This window comes from Hemitrygon akajei, chromosome 10, assembly GCF_048418815.1.
Source record: "Hemitrygon akajei chromosome 10, sHemAka1.3, whole genome shotgun sequence".
Lineage (NCBI taxonomy): Eukaryota > Metazoa > Chordata > Chondrichthyes > Myliobatiformes > Dasyatidae > Hemitrygon > Hemitrygon akajei.
This window is the reverse complement of record NC_133133.1, coordinates 155,299,470-155,318,828: the sequence shown is the minus strand read 5'-3', so window position 1 is coordinate 155,318,828 and position 19,359 is coordinate 155,299,470. Positions and strand designations below refer to the sequence as shown.

Sequence of the window (19,359 nt, the reverse complement as noted above, 5' to 3'; positions counted from 1 at the left end):
GAACTTCATTGCAAAAGGTAGAGTTACCTTTCGTAACCAATTCAGAAAATTTGCAGTACATTTGAAAGGAACTATATACAAAATGAGCAAAAGGCAAGCAAGAAAAATGCCAGGATACTGGAAGTGGAGGGATTTTGCAATACATGCCACACTCCTCTACAATTATTTAGTAGATAAATAAAGTGGCACAGATGGTTAAATGGGAAGTTTTATTTCTTAAATTTGCCATTCTGTATTAGTACGGAAGTCTTCTTGAAATGGAGTAAATTATTAGTGAAAACAAAATAATTTTAATTGTAAGCTCAGTAGGCCAAGCAGCATGTGCAGAAAGAGATTTGAATTACTGTTTCAGATTGAAAACCCTTTATCAGAACTGAGACAGTGGATGGGGTGAGGAGAATAACAAGTTAATTTTAATTTTCAGAGAGGGTGGAGAGGATGGATAGTTTAAAAAGACTACCTGATAAGATGTTATAGAGCAGTTTGGATAATTGATAATGAGTTAGTAGCGAGCAAAAGGAAGATGAAAACATAAAGGAACATATAAAATGCAACTCCAAGCCTGAAACCAAAGATGAATATTGAAAGTATCCAGCAGACAGAAAAAGGTGAGTTAATATTACAGATAGGTAATCTTACAGCAAAAAAAAAAGCTTCTCACATACTTTCTGCAATTAAAAATTAACTTATTTTCCCTGTTCTGATGAAGGGCATTAACTCAGTTCATTTCTCTGCAGTTACTGCCTCACCTGCAGAAATTTTCCAGCATTTTCTGTTTTTATTTCCAATTTCTTGCATTTGCAGTTTATTGATTTTCAGTTGCATAAACCATTACTTATGCCATCACAGACTGGAGTTTACAGCCTGGTCACTGCACAATTGCTGAGATATAGAGCTGCTAGAATGGGTAAAGAAGATTAATGAGGATGTTACTAGGACTGGAAGATTTTAGTTCTGAGTAGATTTTGCAAATTTGGATTGTTTTCTTCAGAACAGGTGATAGTGAGGGAAGGACCAAATGGTGCATAAAATTGCATCCAGAGGATGTAGAGAGGAAGGAATTATCTTCAACATCAATCAAGGAGCAAGTAATCAAAGTAATTTGTCCGAATTGTTTTCCACCCAGCTAGTAGTAGGGTTGAGAAATCATTACCTGAAAAAAGGTGGGATGTCATTATACCTGTATATAAAATGACTTGAATGTACACTATCATAAGCTTCAAGGTTGTAGATCAAAACTAGTAAGTGGGATGAGGCATTGAAGATGCCCTTCAGCTGCCATGATCATGCAGAAATGAATCATTTATTTCTTTGCAATTGATTTCTATGATTCTATATTCAATGACTTGGCATTTAGATGTAAATGTATGAAATAACCCTATAGGCTTTAATTCTAATAGTGTTCCCACAGTCAGATTAACTATTAATGGATTTTGAATGTCTCATGAATGTCATGTACACATATTGAATTTATCTGATAGTTTTCACATCTGATGAAACCTGTAGATGTGGCTTGGCAGCATGTGTAAACATTTCCATGGATGGCACTTATCAGTCCCACCACGTGATGGCCTTATGTTTGGAAGGTCCGGAGCTGTGCAGGACTGCGCCAGGTTCATTCAGGAAGTTGCTACCTGACAGTAAGCATAGTTCTAGTGAGCAAGTGTAGATGTTTATCACAGCCACTGAATGTGTGTGTTTTTTAAACGGCTACAAATATTACTATATGAGAACTGATTCATAGATTTTCATCTTGTTTTATAAAATTGATCTTAAGAATAATTTAAACATTAATACATTTATGAAGTCAATAGTTTGTGTTTCTCTCTTTTTGAGGAACATTCAGGCCACAGAAAATGCAGCAGAAAGGATCTTTTTATCTTGCGACCTTCCATTGGTGTACTTGAGGTCTGCTGATGAGCCTCTTCTTATTCTTAAAATAAATCTATAAATTCTGGAATTAAGTATTATGTAGCTTATTGTACATTTTATTGTAAAAGCTATATTATAAAATCACATAGATAAGCAACAATATAAGCACTTTCTAAAGATTAATTTTCTTGATTATAGGATCTTCTGTTTATGGATGCAAGAAATAAATTAACTTTGGAGAAGTGTTCTGAATTTCTATGTAAAGGGAGAATTTTTAAATTAGTCCAGTTAAAATTTACTGAAATTCATTTTATTTAGTATTGCAACTTTTCTTAAGACACCCACCATTTTATTTTCTCTTTGGTTAAGAAATGTTGGTCTGTAACTAAAACATTGTCAATCCATCACTAAACTAAAGGATAAAGGCCTAGAAATTCTTTCAAACAACTTACTAATAAAGAGCTGTGCAGTTGAACATCAGCTTGCTTTTCAGTGCATAAGTAATCTTTTTCTCTGGCATAGAACTTAGCCAAATGATGGGCTAAGTCTGAGTTCAAATCTCAGTTGAATTTATTTAAAATCAGAATGTAAGCCAAGATAAGTCGTGACAGAAGAACTTTCTCCAGGTACAGTTAAGTCAGACTCTGATTACCAGCATGCTGGATTTGCTTGTGGCTCAGTGCATCTGCTTGTGGTCAGTATATTTGTGGTATTATATTTCATTGCTGTTTGAGTCTGTGGTAATCTACAAGGAATGGTGCTGGAAAAATAAGAAAGAAGCATTGCAAGAATGGAGTAGATTATATAGTGATGATGTTATAAACTCAATTATACAATGTTTAAGTGCCTTGAAATGAAAACAGATGTTTCCTTATGCCTGTGAAATTCTTGTAGTAAGTGACGCATATTTGTTCAAATAAAGAAAATTGCTCTTCATTTTATACTTAATTGGTGAAGTTTGTTTCAAGGTATTTGCAAATATGTAGAGACCAGGGGTATCTTTAAAGCAAATATAAGGAGATTCTTAATGGAAGCTGCAGCAGTGGCAGAAGCTGATTTCATATGGATCAGGTATTTTATAGAAAAATATGTTTTGTTAAAAATAAAAATAGTTTGAGAGCACCATCAAGTCTCACTACTGTCCTAAAGAATCTTTTAAAAATGTTTCTTTCAATGTATTACCATCAAATTTTACAATAATTTTCCCATAAGCCAACATCTCATGTATAAGAAAATTACACAGCCTAGCCCATCCATATATATTTTAACAAAATACTTAGGTTATTACCAAAAGAATTGGGAGTCCAGTACAACCAAAAATTCAAGAGTTGAGAGTAGGTTATGGAGGCAATCGTGATTTGATGCTAAGTATCAGACAGCCAGTTCATTGTGAGGAGAGTGACTGGTTCAGGATTTGGCTGCAGTTTGTTTGAAAGGAGCTTTGCCAATCACTGGTTGGAAGAGGTGGGAAGAGTTCAGAAGGGGTTGTGTGTTGCTCAGAATCATGAAAGTTGGGCATAATTTAAAAAATCAAAGTCTGGAATGAATTTTTCAGAGTGAGTTCACTCAGGGGAAAGCTTCTGCAATATATGAATGTTTCACATAAAAGACACTGCCAGACTGGAGACATTGGCAATGTCTCTTTAACTAATGATGCCATTCTTAAAAGCAACCAGTGACCTGAAACACTAATACCCCTGCTTTTTTCTCAAGTTATTGGCCAATCTGTAGAGCAGATGGAATAGTGTAACCCAGATTTTGATTTATAGGAAGTTCCTTTCTGTAAAATCTTTCATTGTTTCAGAATGTTTTTTATGTTTTTTTTTATTTTGCAGGTTTCTTTGTATTGATTTAATTTTATTTGGAATAGATGGTTAATAGTTAATTCTGTACTTTTTTGCTGTTGAAAGTACATTAGAAATGTATTGTAAGTAAAGGAGAAGCTTCAAGACTGGTAAATTTCTATTAAGTAAAGATATTAAAGGAAATGAGCGGTATTGGGGGTCAATGATGATCTCATTCAATGGCAAAACTGACCAGTGGCTAACTTGCTAACAGTTGCTGCATTTCTAGTGCACTGGTGTTCATTGCTATGATGAGTGTGTAGTCAGACAAAAGGTGTTATTTAATAATATAGCTACTTTGGCCAAATGGCAATTTGCAAAGAATCCAACTGCATGGGTTATGATAGGAAACTCCTTTTTACAAGTTCACTGCAATGGTAAACTATTGTTAATCTACTGGAGTCCTGGTGGATTTTAAATTCTAATAAAAAATTTACTCTTTCTAGTGTTAATGGAACTTTTAATTTTGGGGGAGGGGTTGAAACCAAATATAGATCAGATTAGTTGCTTGCTTAAATTTTAGCATTTTTAATTGGTTTGTATTCATAACGTTATTCTTTTGACTTTTTTCCCTTGCCTTTCAGTTTCCCTTTCCTTCCCAATTACTTGCTTTCCCTGCGCAATTACTCATGTGAGAGAAATAAGCTGCTGGAAGTATGGACAATGCTACCATGTTGTGCTGTCAGAGATCAACAGGGATTTTGAGGCAAAATGTCAAACTTATGTACACAACATTCCATTTATTCATTCTCTAGGTTTTGTTAAAATATACATCAGGTGCTGGCCTGAGGGAAAGGAGGTTGTGTGCTGTAGAAAGCTTAAATTAATGCAAAAAGGCATTGAATAGGCAAACACTGATCTGACCTAACAGTCTATTATATGCCTGACTTTCTGAGGGAACCACCAAATGTCTACATTCTGCTGGAAATCGGAATCATTGATGCATACTTGTAAGGTAGCATTGAGCTGCACCAGCTTTGTGTATCTTTAAATTCTCTTCCAGTTCACCTTTTTTAAAGTTCAACTGTAATAGACTATTTCTAATTTTAGGCTGTTGTATATTTTTGCATTTTAACTTTAGTTAGCTCTGTGTCTGAAGTGCACAGAAATGAATCAACTCTGCCCATCTGTTAGCTAAATACAAAGAGTGCATGCACTCTCACTGTATAAGGTGACATTGAAATTACCCACTCCAGGGAGCAAATCAACAATTTCTGCTTAGAAATAGGAGTTTAACACAGATTATCTGCAGAGAGGACTGTTATATCTCCAAAACCTGTCCATATAGGAGTTGGGACATCAATGCCAATCTTGGCATTTATGGACAACTGAAATTGTCCTTAAACTGAGGAAGCATAACAGTCAACAGAATTGATAGACAAATCAGTAAATTCATGATTGATCCTTGACAACTTTTCATTTATTAATTTTACATCATGTTGGTATAGTTAAGAATGGGAATTTGAATCATATATGCCATATCTCTGCTCTCTATCCACACCCTTGATGCCTTTTGGGAATAGTCATCTATCTTAAATATGAGGGGTGATTGATAAGTTCGTGGCCTAAGGTAGAAGGAGTTCACTTTAGAAAACTTAGCACATTTATTTTTCAACATAGTCTCCTCCTATATTTACACACTTAGTCCAGTGGTCATGGAGCATACGGATCATGGACCTCCAGAAAGAGTTCACTGATTGATAAGTTCATGGCCTATGGTAGATGGAGATGAGTTATACATCTCTTGTTACATGCACATGCAGGTCAGCTATTTGAGTGATTATGCAGAAAGTTTTAAGTTAATAACTCATCTCCTTCTACCTTAGGCCATGAACTTATCTATCACCCCTGCTGTGGACACTTTCTGGAAGTCCAAGATCCCAATGCTCCACGACTGCTGGACTAAGTGTGTAAATGTAGGAGGGGACTATGTTGAAAAATAAATGTGCTAGGTTTTCTAAAATTGACTCCTTCTACCTTAGGCCACAAACTTAGCAATCACCCCTCGTGTATTCACTGATTTGCCCTCTACAGTCTTGATGGTTCAGAATTTCACAGGGCCACCAGCACCTGGGTGAAGAAATTTCTTAAATTATCACTGTCTAGAGTCTGTGACCCCTGATTCTAGACCACTCCATCTCCAGTCAAGGGAAATACCTTACTGTGCATGCGAACTATCAATGAATTTTTTTTTCTCTGTTTCAGCGGGATCTCCTCCCATTTGTTTAAACTCTGGTGAATACATGTTGTTCCAAATTCTCTTTGAACAACAGGCTTAATGACATAGGAACCATTCTAGAGAAACATGTAGCAAAAATGAGCTGCTGGAAGAACTTTGTGTCCAGTAGCATCTGGAGAAGGAAATGGGCAGTCAACATTTCAGCACAAAACCCTTCATCCGGACTGAAAGAGTTGAGGGTAGGTAGCCAATATAAAGAGGTGATGGTTACAAGCAAGAGTGATTCCGCCCTTTAAAATGACACATCAAATCATCACTGGTGCAGCCAATTGGTTTTAGAAGTCACATGATTAATTAAATGGAAATCTGTTTTTGGAGACCTGTATTTCAACTTGCTGTAGTAAAAATACACCTAGTCAGTATCCTGGGAGAAACTACACCATGAAGACAAAACAACACTCCAACCAACTCTGCGAAAAGGTTATTGAAAAACACAGTTTAGGAGATGAATACAAGAAAATTACCAAGTCACTGAATAACCCTTGGAGTAAAGTCAATCATCAAGAAATGGAAAGAAAATGGCACAGCTGTAAATCTGCCTAGAACTGGCTATCCTCAAAAAAATGAGTGACAATGCAAGAAGGGGTCTAGTGAGGAAGGCTACCAAGAGACTTGTGACAACTCTGGAGGAGTTGTAAGCTTCAGTGGCTGAGCTGTGAGAGACTGCACGTATGACAACTGTTGCCTGGTTGCTTCTCCAGTCACAACTTTATGAGAGAGTGGCAAAGAGAAAGCCACTTTTGGAAAAAAAAAACACACACATGAAATCTCAGCTAGAGTTTGCCAGAAGGCATGTGGGCGACTCTGAAGTCAGCTGGAAGAAGGTTTTATGATCTGATGAAACCAAAATTGAGCTTTTTGGCCATCAGACTATACACTATATTTGGCCTAAGCCAAACACCACACATTATCAAAAACACACCATCCCTACTGTGATGCATGATGGTGACTTCTTCATGCTGTGGGGATGTTTCAGTGCAGCAGGCCCAAGAAGGCTTGTGAAGGTAGAGGGTAAAATGAATGCAGCAAAATACAGAGAAATCCTGAAGGAAAACCTGATACAGTCTGCAAGAGAATTCGACTTGGGAGAAGATTTGTTTTTCCTGCAAGACAATAACCCCAAGCATAAAGCCAAAGCTACATAGGAATGGCTTAAAAACAACAAGATTAATATGCTGGAGTGGCCAAGTCCAGACCTCAATTGAATTGAAAATTTGTGGTGGGACTTGTAAAGGGCTCTTCCCTCACACTCCTCATGGAATCTGACAGCGCTTGAGCAGTTTTCTAAAGAAGAATAGGGAAAAATTACATTGTCCAGATGTGCAAAGTTGATAGAGACCTATCCATGCAGACTCAAGGCTATAATTGCTGCCAAAGTTGCATCTACTAAATACTGATCTGAAGTGGCTGAAAACTTATGTAATCAATTATTTTGTGTTTTATATTTGTTATTACTTTAGCTCACTTTGTAGAGGCCTGTTTTCACTTTGACACAAAGTGTCTTTTTCTGTTGATCAGTGTCAATAAAAGCCAAATTAAATCCACTGTAATTCAATATGGTAAAACAATAAAACACGAAAACTTCCAAGAGGGAGTGAGTACTTTTTATAGGCACTATAGTTTTGGTAACGTTCTAATTTATTCTGTATTTCATTCAAATATATATTTTGTTAACTCAGTTAAGTGGTAGTTTGTCTTTTTTATACCTTTTTAATTGTTTCCATGAAACTTTGGCTAATTGGGGCAGCTGCTTAATTGGGCCAAGATGATCCTGAGGTGGCCCAATTAAGAGTGTGTGTGTGTGTGTGTGTGTGTGTGTGTGTGTGTGTGTGTGTGTGTGTGTGTGTGTGTGTGTGTGTGTGTGTGTGTGTGTGTGTGTGTGTGTGTGTGTGTGTGTGTAAGTAATGTAAAACACCAACAATGATCTGGGACTTCTGACTCTATGCTGTCACTGCCACTGGGGCTCCCAGTCTATCTCCAAGGAATCCTATTTTCAGTGCTGGTATGGATTGTCTCTGTTCTACTCCAGTAGATTACCACTGCTGAACTATGATAAGGAATTCCTATCATTCCTTTCCTAAACCGTATTTTGGCAAGTCAGAGCATTTGGCTGTACTCCTATATATAGGCAGAGCCTAAAAAGTAAGGCTCCAGAGATTCAGATGTAGTCACGGGAAGCCTCTAGGATTGTTTTGTCATTGAACAAGGCTGAGTTTAAGCACTCATCTGAGTGACTACACCAGGGTTGTGACAGACTTTGTTAAAACAGTTGTAGATGAGTGTCTCCTCAAAATCATTTCCAATCAGAAGCCCTGAAAGAACCATGAAATCTGGAAGCTGCTGAGGGCCAGATCAGAGGCATTCAAGTCTGGAGATCAAGAAAGCTACAAGACTTCCAGGTATGATCTCCAGAAAGCCATCTCATGGAAATTCCAGACTAAACCAATGGTAATACTGAGGGGAGAGTTATGTGCCAGATGGTGGGGATCCTTAATGATGGATGCCACTTTCCTGAGTCACCACATTTTCAAGATATCCTCAATCATGGGGAGGGTTGTGCTGGTTGAGTCTATAACCCTCTGCAGTCTCTTTCGATTCTCAGGGAGGAGGTACAGGAGCCTGAAGACCCACACTCTATGATTCAGAAACATCTTCCCCCTTGTTGTCAGATTAATCAAAAGTGAATGAACTCATGAACACCATTTAATTATTCCTTTTTTGAACTATTTATTTATTTTGTAATATAGTAATTCTGTGTCTTTGCACTGTACAGCTGCCACAAAGCAACATATAGAACAGTCATAATAAACCTGATTCTAAATCCACTGAACACCATTAGTAGCTTTGATTTTGGAATGTATCAGGTATTATATCAGAGGTTACAATGGAAAATAAAAGCTTATGTGCAAGAAATAACATATTGGCATGGATAGAAAATTGTCTTATGAGGAAAGGGAATTCTAATCTTCACTGGATTTTAGAAGAGAGAGAGAGGACTGCTAAGATTTGAAGTGGGTCTTGACAGATTAGATGTGGAGAAGATGCTTCCAATTGTGGAACAAGCAAGAGCCAAAGGTCATTCTTTAATAAAATTGGTCAGAGATGAGGTATAACTTTTTGTTCAGAATGTCATGAGTCTTTGGAACTTTTACTTTATCAATGTACAGAAAGATGCCATTTAGCTGATAAACTTTACGCCTGTTCTAAAAGAGCAATCCCATCAGTCTCCTTCTCCTCCTCACTTCCCTCTAGCCTTGCAACTTATTCTTTTTTTCATGCCAATTAACTCCCATTCTTGATTCTTTTGTCACTCATATGCACTGAGTTAATTTACAGTCACCATTTCATTCAGCGTGTATGTGGAATGTGGCATGTAACCAGAACACCTGGCAGCAACCCATGGGGACGATACTTAAACTTCATGCAGTATCTATTCGGGCTGTGTCACCCTGCCAGCCCTTCCTCAAAGAGCAGTGAATGCAGAGATTTGAAATCTTTTAGCTAAATTATGAAAGATACTGAGGTAAAAAATTACCACAGACAGATGAGAATACAGAGCAGAGGTTAACTGTTACATCAGCAGTGATCTTATTGAGTGGTGGAATAGATTTAAGGGACTGAGGGCCTAATCCTAATTAACTAACGTAACAAAACTAGGGTAGCTAAATAATTTTTCATTTTATTTGAGGGCATTTTTGTCCCTACTTTTTTATTCCTCTATTTGTTGTTGGCTCTTACAGAATATAGTTCCATATTTGTCAGCCTATTAAGTGACCACATATGCTGCCTGGAATGAATTTGGTGCAGTTGAGGTGATACCATTTTATTAACAAGAGGTACGCTGCTGCTTTAAATAAACTTTTTTTTATAATAAACTAGTGTGCTTCTTGCACCCTTTGAGCTGTGCTAAAAATAAAAGGCAATTCCATCCTGTTTTGACATGTTCTGTTCCGACATATCGGTCCAAGGCCTCCTCTTGTGCCAAGATGAGGCTACCCACAGGGTGGAGGAACAGCACCTTATATTCTTTCTGGGTAGACTCCAATCTGATGGGATGAATACCAATTTCTAAACCAGTAACAAAGGTTATTCCCTCCTCCTTCCTCTTCTTTGATTCTCCACTCTAGCCTCTTACCTCTTCTCACCTGCCAATCACCTCCCCCTGGGTTCCTTCCTCCTTCCCTTTCTCCTATGGTCCACTCTCTTCTTCTGTCAGATTCTTTCTTCTTCAGCCCTTTATCTTTCCAATCCATCGGGCTTCACTTATCACATTCGATTTAGCCTGCTTCTCCCTCATCTTTTTATTCTGGCACCTTCCCCCTTCCTTGTCAATCCTGAAGAAGATCTCAGCTTGAAAGGTCAACTGATTATTCATTTCCATAGATGCTGCCTGACTTGCTGCGTTCCTCCAGCATTTTGTGTGTGTTGCTTTGGATTTCCAGCATCTGCAAACTTTCTAGTGTTTACAAGATATTTTCTGCTAGCACCTTACCATTTATGTCTGCTTCACTGCATTTTCAATTTAGTCCTTGGTTTTTCCCATCTCTTATCTTTATTTACATTATGTATTTCCATTTACTCTTTGTTCTATTGGTCTGTAATTCTTTATCTACTTTCTTGTCCACTCTAATATGTGTTGTTGTGTACTTTAGGGATGGATACACATTGAGACTTGTATCATGCAGCTTAATAGTGTTTGTGAGTTGCTACGAAAAATGCCGAGATCTGTGTGGGGTAGGCACATAACTGAAATGCCATCTATCTTTAGCTTATAATAATTGGTAAGTGCTGCAAATAAAGGGACCATTGAATGTACTAAGATTTCCAAAAGGTGTTTGATCTCATATCACATCAAAGGTTATTATAGAGATTAAAAGTTTTTGGTGTAGGAGATAATGTATTGGAATGAACAGAAATTTGGCTGATCAGCAAAAATCAGAAAATAGTCATAAATGCACCTTTTCTGGTTGTAGCAATATGTATGTCTTGAGAATCAGTGCTGGATTCTCAATTTATATAAATGACCTGGATGGAAGTACCAAATTAATTGTTGTTAAATTTCCTGTTGACTCAGAGGTAGGTAGGAAAATAAATGGCGAAGACAGTGTAAGCGAGCTACAAAAGGATTTTATAAGGTTAAATGAGTTGTAGAGTTCTGAGTCTGTGCCTGGTTCACAAAGCAGTATGCAGATACAGCAAGTGATTAGGAAGGCTAACATTCATGAATTTATTAGGGGAACTGAATACAAAAATAGGGAGATTATGATTCATTTAATAGGTGAGAAGGCCACTTATAGGGAGTTGTACCACAAGAGGTGTTAAATCTAGAAGAGAGAAACTTAAGGAAAATATGGACCTCCATAAAGCCATTTCAAATACTCAGAGAAAGCCTTGTCAGCTGGATAAGAAGCTGACTTGTTTTTTTTTACAGTAAATGATATCTGATTGTGAGTTTCACTTGCTTTTATTGTTCATTTGTGAAATGGCGAGTTTTTTTGATTTGCAAAGCGTTGCAGCGTAAGGTAGTAAATTGTATCTCTAGGCATGTAAGAAGCCGAATAAGTTGAATGAGCATTGTTTGTTTCATTTTTATTGAAGTAGTTCAATTTTCTGTGATATTTATTAGCTTGCTGTGATTGTCTTAGATTTGGTGCCTTTTGTTTTATTCATAGAAATGATACATCCAACCATGTATCTCTTGTACCTTTTGAACTTTTGCCATTAAAAACAAGTCAGAAGGAGAAGGGAAGGCAAGAGATATGTGAACAAGTTCCTGCTGACCTGTTCAGTGCCTATGTTGTGATAGGTTGTATTTTAAATCTCATAGCTTTGACAAATCGCTTAACTCTGAATGCTTTGACCAAGGTGCTGAAATCTGTAGTGATGTATGAGCAAATCTGCCTGATAAATTCTCATGTCAAGTTGTGAGCAATGGTAATTTATCAATTTTGTGATTTATCAATTCTGCAAATTTTATTTTTGGAGTGGTTTTGGAAAACATATTAGCATTTTACAAATACAGATTCTTTAGAATTATTGTTCCTTGAAAGATAAAAACTTATATTTTAAAGTCATCATGTCTCTGAATAGTTCTCTGAAAACATAACCTGGGTAGAAGACTACTAAACTCCCTGCCACCATCCAGGTCTCATCACATATGAAGCATCAGTTGCATTATACTGTTTACTTTTTAACTTGTGTCGTATATGCACCTTATCATTTGTTAATTTATTTGTGGTAATATTACTTTATGTGTTATGTGTGTGAGTTATATGTACTGTTTAGTGCACCATGGTCTGGAGGAATGTTGTCTTGTTTGCCAGTATGCGCGTTCCGTTGAATGACAATAGATTTGAACTTAAATTATTTCTAAAAAAAATTGAATATCAGCTCCTAAAAATGAAATGTGGGAAATATTTGTGCTTTTGTAAAGAGATGGTTAACAGATGCTTGAGTATTCTGCTGTTTGAGCTAGTGTACAGCGAGGTGATTGAAATTGAAATGAGTTTGAAATATGGTTGAACTTCAGTTAATGAAAAAAATCGAATACTTCATCTCACCTTAATAATAATAGAAAAAGCCTGAAGTTGACTATTAGTTCAGGGCCATGCGTCAATTAGATGAAACTGAAATCCATTTTTAGCTCTTTTATGTTTGTTTTAAGTTCTTGTAGCTTATAACACACCTTCAGATCAGAAAAGCAATATTTTGAACACTTTAAAAGTCAACCAGACATAATCGTGAGTTTATTCAAAATTGTTCATCTTACTTCCAAAAAAGTCAATTTCACATTTATTTTACTCGTTTAGAGATCTAGTCTAACGGATTGCATCCATTCAGCAACGCCACAAGTGACATTCTATTTTTAACTGCCCAGCTTCTAAACACCTGCCAACTAAAGTATTGAGTTAAATGGAAAAGGAGGTATTGCTCAGAAACCACTAGTACAGTCCACTACTGTTACACATTACATAATTAAATACAGAAAAATGCTTTTAGCCTTGACCAAGCATCAGTGTACCATTGTACCGTATCTTCTTGACTGAAGTGAGCAGTTTCACATTAACAGAGTAAATGTTGGGTTGTTACAACTCATACTGGGTGGTGAGTGTTTCTTTCTCTTCCCATTCTTTAAGGAGCTAGACCCTCACCAATCCACCTTATTAGTGTTGGTGCATGTCTTTTCATCATATTAAAAATGCACTGAGTAGGAGACCATGTTTCTCCCATTCCCTATACGTTAGCACTGTGAACAGGATCTGTGCTTTTTGTGTTCTTTTGTATCCAACATTTAAAAGCAGTCCAGTTACAACTGGCTTTTTATTTTACATTTGTTGTACAAAGAAAAATTATGAACAGTTTGCTGATACATCTATTACAGTGCCTTTAAGTTCCAGTGGTCCATCCTTTGTTTTATTTTTGTCCCAAAGATTTATAAGTGGAGGATAAAATTTGTTCAAGGGAAATGTTGCTTTATTCTGTACGTACTTTTCTAAATGACTGTGCCCAAAATTGTATTTCTTCCAAGTCACACAGAAATAGAGACATGCCATGCTAATAGCGCCAAAGATGGCACCAAGGGCAGCCATAAATGTTGAGGTTGTACTTGTGCTGCTTGAGTTTACTGCTAAAACTATTCCTTTCGTTGTGACATTGAGGCATTTCTTTTCCGTTTCTTGTTTGATGTTAATTATATGAATACATACCTCATACTCAGTTGATGGATTCAAATGTGTTAAGTTATATATATGTGTATCTGTTGGAACTCTGGCTGTGTAAGTAACTTCGGGATTATCGAAATCCATTTTGGCAGACCATTTAATATTAGATGACACACTATTTGAAACAGCCTTCCAGGTCACCACAATAGAATGTGCTGCAACTTCTTTTATTCCAATATTCATTGTCTCATTTATGGATGGTGGAAATGATCCATTCACTGTTAGGATAACTGATCTCAAATCTGCTCCAACCAGATTATGCGCGACACAAGTATATAAGCCTGCTTCCTTGTGGCTTATGTTAAAAATTGCCAGTGTTCCTTCAAGGTATACATTGTATTTATCAGTTGCAGTGTTAGGAAGAAGTTTATTACCCGAAGGTGTGATCCAGTAAATTTCAGGTTCTGGCTGTCCTGTAGCTCGACAGTGTAGGGTTGTGGAGCTCCCGCTGTTCAAGTTTATTTCAGAAGGAAAACATTCTGCAGCTATTAATGGAAGGCACATATCTGTCATTTCTCTGAAAGGAATTTCTCGAACATGCTGACCTTTGAACTCTGGTGGGTCAAAACAAAATAAAGACTGTGGCTCCATAAATCGAATATGTGTTTTATTCATGTTAATCCAACGAATGACGCAATCACATCTGATTGGATTACTGTGGATGCTGACTTCCTGCAATTTGGGCAAAGATTCCACTGTATCCCTGTAGAGGGCACTTAGTGCATTACTGTTTAGCATTAACGTTTCAAGCTGGGGTGCTCTGTAAAATGCATTTGGATGAATATATGAAAGTTTTGGATTGTTTGTAGCTTCAATTTTTGTTAGTTCAGGCAAATTATCAAGGGCAAGGCAGTCGATAGAAACCAATTCTGCCATGTTATTAATGCCCAACTCTTTCAAGTGCAACATATTTCTGAAATCGCCTTGTTGTATTCTCTGAATAGGGTTTTTATTCAAATCCAAAAACTTGAGATTAGGGACTTTTTGAAGAGCTTCATTGGGAACTCTGATAAGTCTGTTGTCATAAAAAGAAATGCTTTCCAAGTTGTTCAGACCAATCAAAGTATTTTCCCCCAATTCCGAGAGTTCCATTCCAGCTAACACCAGACTCCGCAGATTATTGAGGGGTTTGAAGCTCAGGTCTTGAATTTGAGAAATAGGGTTTTCTCCGATTGTTAGAATCTCTAAACTCGGAATAGCTTCAAACCATTTGCTTTTAATCGTGGACAGCTGATTAGAATTCAGATGGAGTCGGAGGAGATTATCAAGCCCTGTAAATGCTCCTGATGAAATGCTGGAAATCTGATTATGATTAACATAAAGTTCCTGTAGATTGCTGAGCCCAAGCAAGCCACTGTCAGGCAACTCATGGAGCTTATTTTCTTCTAAGTGCAGAGAGAGTAGTCGAAGCATCTTTCCTAGGTTAATGTCACGGATAGCTAAAAAGTTGTTTTGGGATAAGTCTATCTCTGTAAGGTTGGTCAAGTAGTCTATTTTGTTCTTGATTTTTGAAATATTATTACTTTGCAGCAACAAAACCTGTGTCTCAGCTGGTAATATTTGTGGCAGTACTACCAGATTTAAATCATTGCAGTCTGTTGTAGGAACTTCCATATAAGTGGATCTTGGTGTGAACCATGGTCTGATTTCACAAATGCATAACATTGGACAGTCCATATTTCTCCCTACAGTTTGCATTATTGCAGTTACTATTAATCCTAGAAAAAAATAAGCACTGAATGATGCATCCTTCATCTTGGATTGGTTCCCTCTACACAGTAATAATTCTTTTAAAGTTTTCGTAATTACTGCTGTTAAGCTTAATCACCAGATCATCTATTACCAAGTACTCAACATCTGCAATCACATGTATTCCAGGTGAATGGCTGGTTCCCCGTTGTTTCAATGACCTTGTCCAAAAATGCCAGGCACATTGAGCGTATGAATGCTGTTTGACCTTTTGTGAAGAGTATTTGATGAACTAGGATGAAACCTTGCAGACTTTTGGGAGATTAAGCACATTATTTATTTTCCTGTTATCTGTCCACTTTTCTTGAATGTCCTTTAGAATGAGCGGAATTGCCTACGAAAAAAAACATTTTTTCCATCAGATGACGTATAGTCATATACAAAAGCACAAGGTTCATTTATGATAATGCCTGAATACCTATTTACACTATAAGTTTTGGAAAGAAAGCTGGAATTTAAGTTGTAAAATACTAATCTAAAGTAAATCCAGTTTGTGCCAGGATTAACTGCATCTCAATTAACATTTCAAAATACTCACAGACTCTCAATTATTTGAAATTATGTGTTAACTTGTGATAGAAAAATATAGTTTGTACTCAGTCTTATAGTATTTTGTTCCTGAATTTGCTATAGTGACAGCTTCCTAACTTTTTATTTTGGAATGCATATTGTTTCAATTTAAGCAGAATTCTAGATCATAAAACAAACCAATGATACTATTACACAGGGCCATTCCATCCAAAATAGTACTCTTCCTAAATAGTGTAGGATCATGTTCTAGACAGGCTGTCTATACTGTACATAATTATATATCAAACATTTGGCAAGGGATTTTTTTTATGTTTCTCTGAGCTACTGACATTTGACCAGAGTTTTTGCTGTCATGAAATGTTAACAAAATATAGAAATTTGGCTCTGAAGTGCACAACATCTTATAGAACACAGAATGAAAATTCACATTTGAGTTTCATTTTATAAAGAGACAAAGCATTAACAATCAAGTGGTGAACTCTTGGTCAGAATTACATATGAAACAACTGTTTTAATGGGATAATAGACATGAACAATGTGTTACTGGAATTAGCAAGAAACACACATGAAACTTATGTCATTTTTGGTGCTTTTTTAATTAAACAGTGGGCAATCTAACCCTCTTAAATAATTCATACACTGTTCAAGTGAAAATCAGATGCATTCTATATCAGGAAAATTCTCCACTCCATTGGTTTACAAACAGAGTGGTAAGGGGAAGTGATACCCTTTTATGGTTCTGGCCCTTTATACAACAAACAACCAATTTCCCTTTAACTGTGCCACAGAACATCTGCTACCTATATATTACTAATCTTCTATCCATGCTAGTATCTTTCCTATAATACTGTAAACTCTTATCTTATTTAGCAGCCTCACATTATCCCTCAGTTCATTGTCCTCACTGTCTGTAATTTGCTCCTGGTTTAAAATTACCATTTTCATGTTTGCACTCAAAGCTCAGAACCATGTGTACTATCACCAGCATACGTCATGAAATTTGTTGTTTTGTGGCAGCAGTAGTATATTGCAATAGATAGTAATAACAACTATAAATTACAATAAGAAGAATATATTAAAATAAATAAGTAGTGCAAAAAACATCAAACAGGCCATAACAGCCCAAGTAAAGGCACCCCTTCCTTTCACTCCCCTACTAATTCACAGAAGCATTTTTTGTACCATTTACAAGATTCACTACAGTACCTTGCTAAGACTCCTTTGAATGCCCCTTCTAAACAAACAATCTCTATCAGCTGGAAGATCAAAGGTAGCAAAAGCATGGGAACCACCACCACCTGAAAGTTGTCTTCCAGGCCACACACCATCCTGACTTGGGAATTTATCACCATTTGTTCAGTCCCTAATACCATTGTGAACATACTTAAACCTAAGGACTGCAGCATTTCAAGAAGGCAACTCATCACCACCATCTCAATGGAAACTAGAGAAAGGCAAATAAATTGCTGGCCATGAATGAATATTTCAAAAGAAATGCTTGGTCATTGTTTATCCCTACACTAGCTATTCAACATTAAGGGAATTTTTCAGGGTCTTCCAAATCTAGCCTGACTTGTCACCCACTTTCTTACAATTGTGCTGTGGCCCAGTGGTGCGGAATGTTATCCCGAACAATTTGTTCAGCTCTCCTATCTTTAAGGTACTCCTTATTTTCACTTGTTGTATCATTGCATTATTTGGCCATGTATCACAATTGGTCTGATAACATTTTGGTCAGAAACTTGAGCAAATTTATTTTAGTGAAGACATTGCAAAGTTGCAATTTCTTAAAAGTACAGAACTCCACCTGCTTTTTGACTATCACTGATAATGTGTAATGAGTGGTCTCTTTGTAAAGGAACCAGTTATTTAATGTTATAACATGAAAAGACAGAGATAGGAAGGGCTGGTCATCAAAAGAATTCTGCAGTAGTTGTTTTACCTGAGAATCTATTTATAAATGTACTGGTTTGTGAAGAAAACAATATTTGATCTTCTCTTGAACATTATTACTTTTGAATCTATTGTCTTCTGGTCGTATGTTGTAACTTAACAACTGAAGGAGGAGTATTCAAGATTCTTGAGGCACTTTGTAGAGATGCTAAGCCATGAATTTCTGAGTGAGGTTGTCAAAATCATCTCAAAAAATATTTTGAAGCAGTTTTTTAAAGAAATAGTTTCAGAGAAGTAAAGCAGAGTCACTGAATACGTAGTTGGTTATTAAAAGTGAAGTGAGGACTAAAAGTGGAGGACCAAAGTTCTGGAAGCAATTGAAGAGGTAGAGAAATGTGAGCTAGTGCTAGAATTTGAGACTGAGAATAAAGATATTGAAGTAATTTGTTTGGAGAACTAGACATTTATGGAAATCAATGATGACAGGAGTAATGGGTAAATATAATTTGAAACTGAGTGTAATGAGATAAATTTTGCTTGTTGTACTACTCTTGTCATTTAGGAAAGTTTTAACCAGGAGTAAAGTGATAGAGCAAAAATCCCATCACCAATGAGATGATAGAGTTTCCATTGGCTTAAAGACATCCATAAATTATGTGAAATTGCTATACACCAGGTTAGGCTGCCATTTTTTTTCTCTCGCTGCAGATTTGAGGGAATGATTTCTAGTCAATGAAGTAACTCACTGTTGCCCAAGCATAAGATGACTTAGTGAAATGAAACTACATCATTGTAATTTAATGAGATTACTATCGTGTTTAATTTTTGTTGCCAAATTGAAACTTAAATTTTTGATTTGTACCCGATGTTGTCTTCACCAATTTACATGTGGCAGGTGCATCCATACATGAGAACATTGGTAGTTGTGACCACCATACATCCTCAAACTAGTCTTCTTTACACTAAGAATACCCTCTGTTGTGTTATGTGGCACAACAAATGTGCTAAATGGATTAAGCTCAGAAGAGATATAGCAAGTCACTATTGGGCCTGCATGAGGTACTGTGGACCAGCAGCATAAAAAGAATGTACTCTACCACAGGCTGCTTTTATTCTACTATTATTGTGCAGCCAGGGGATCTACTCTTGTTGAATAAGGAATGAGGAAGAGTTGTGGCAGCATTTTAATGCCATCATAAAACTCATGTCAGTAGGCATCAAGGTGAAAATGTAGTGTTTGGAATTGTACCTTGCACAAGGTTGCAGTTGTTGGAAATCAGTCATCCTAGCCTCAAGACATCAGTGCAGGAGTTCATCGGGCTACTGGTTCGAGTACAAACATCTGCTTCTTCATCAATGATCTTTCTTCCATGACAAGGTCAGAAGAGGGGATATTCACTGATAATTGCACAATATTAATTTCTATTCACAACTCCTCAGCAAATGAAGCTGCCCATCAATGCAGCAAGACCTAGGCAATATTTTGGCCATAAGAACTAGGCAATAGTCT

The 19,359-nt window shown here is 36.7% G+C and overlaps 2 protein-coding genes across 8 annotated transcripts in view; one reads left to right on the top strand and one right to left on the bottom strand.

Moving 5' to 3' along the window:
- Positions 1 to 19,359, top strand: part of immp2l (inner mitochondrial membrane peptidase subunit 2) — a 505,123-nt gene that overhangs the window by 204,637 nt on the left and 281,127 nt on the right. The window lies entirely within an intron of this gene.
- Positions 1 to 19,359, bottom strand: part of LOC140734853 (leucine-rich repeat neuronal protein 3-like) — a 107,452-nt gene that overhangs the window by 48,469 nt on the left and 39,624 nt on the right. For 2 of the 4 annotated variants that reach the window (XM_073059444.1, XM_073059445.1), the window contains exon 2: positions 12,177 to 15,759. The exons of the other annotated variants lie outside the window; for them this stretch is intronic. In XM_073059444.1, coding sequence (XP_072915545.1) covers positions 13,305 to 15,431 — 2,127 coding nt within the window. In that variant the 5' untranslated portion in view covers positions 15,432 to 15,759 and the 3' untranslated portion in view covers positions 12,177 to 13,304. Of the gene's footprint in view, positions 1 to 12,176; positions 15,760 to 19,359 lie in introns of those variants that run through there. 4 annotated transcript variants of the gene reach the window in all.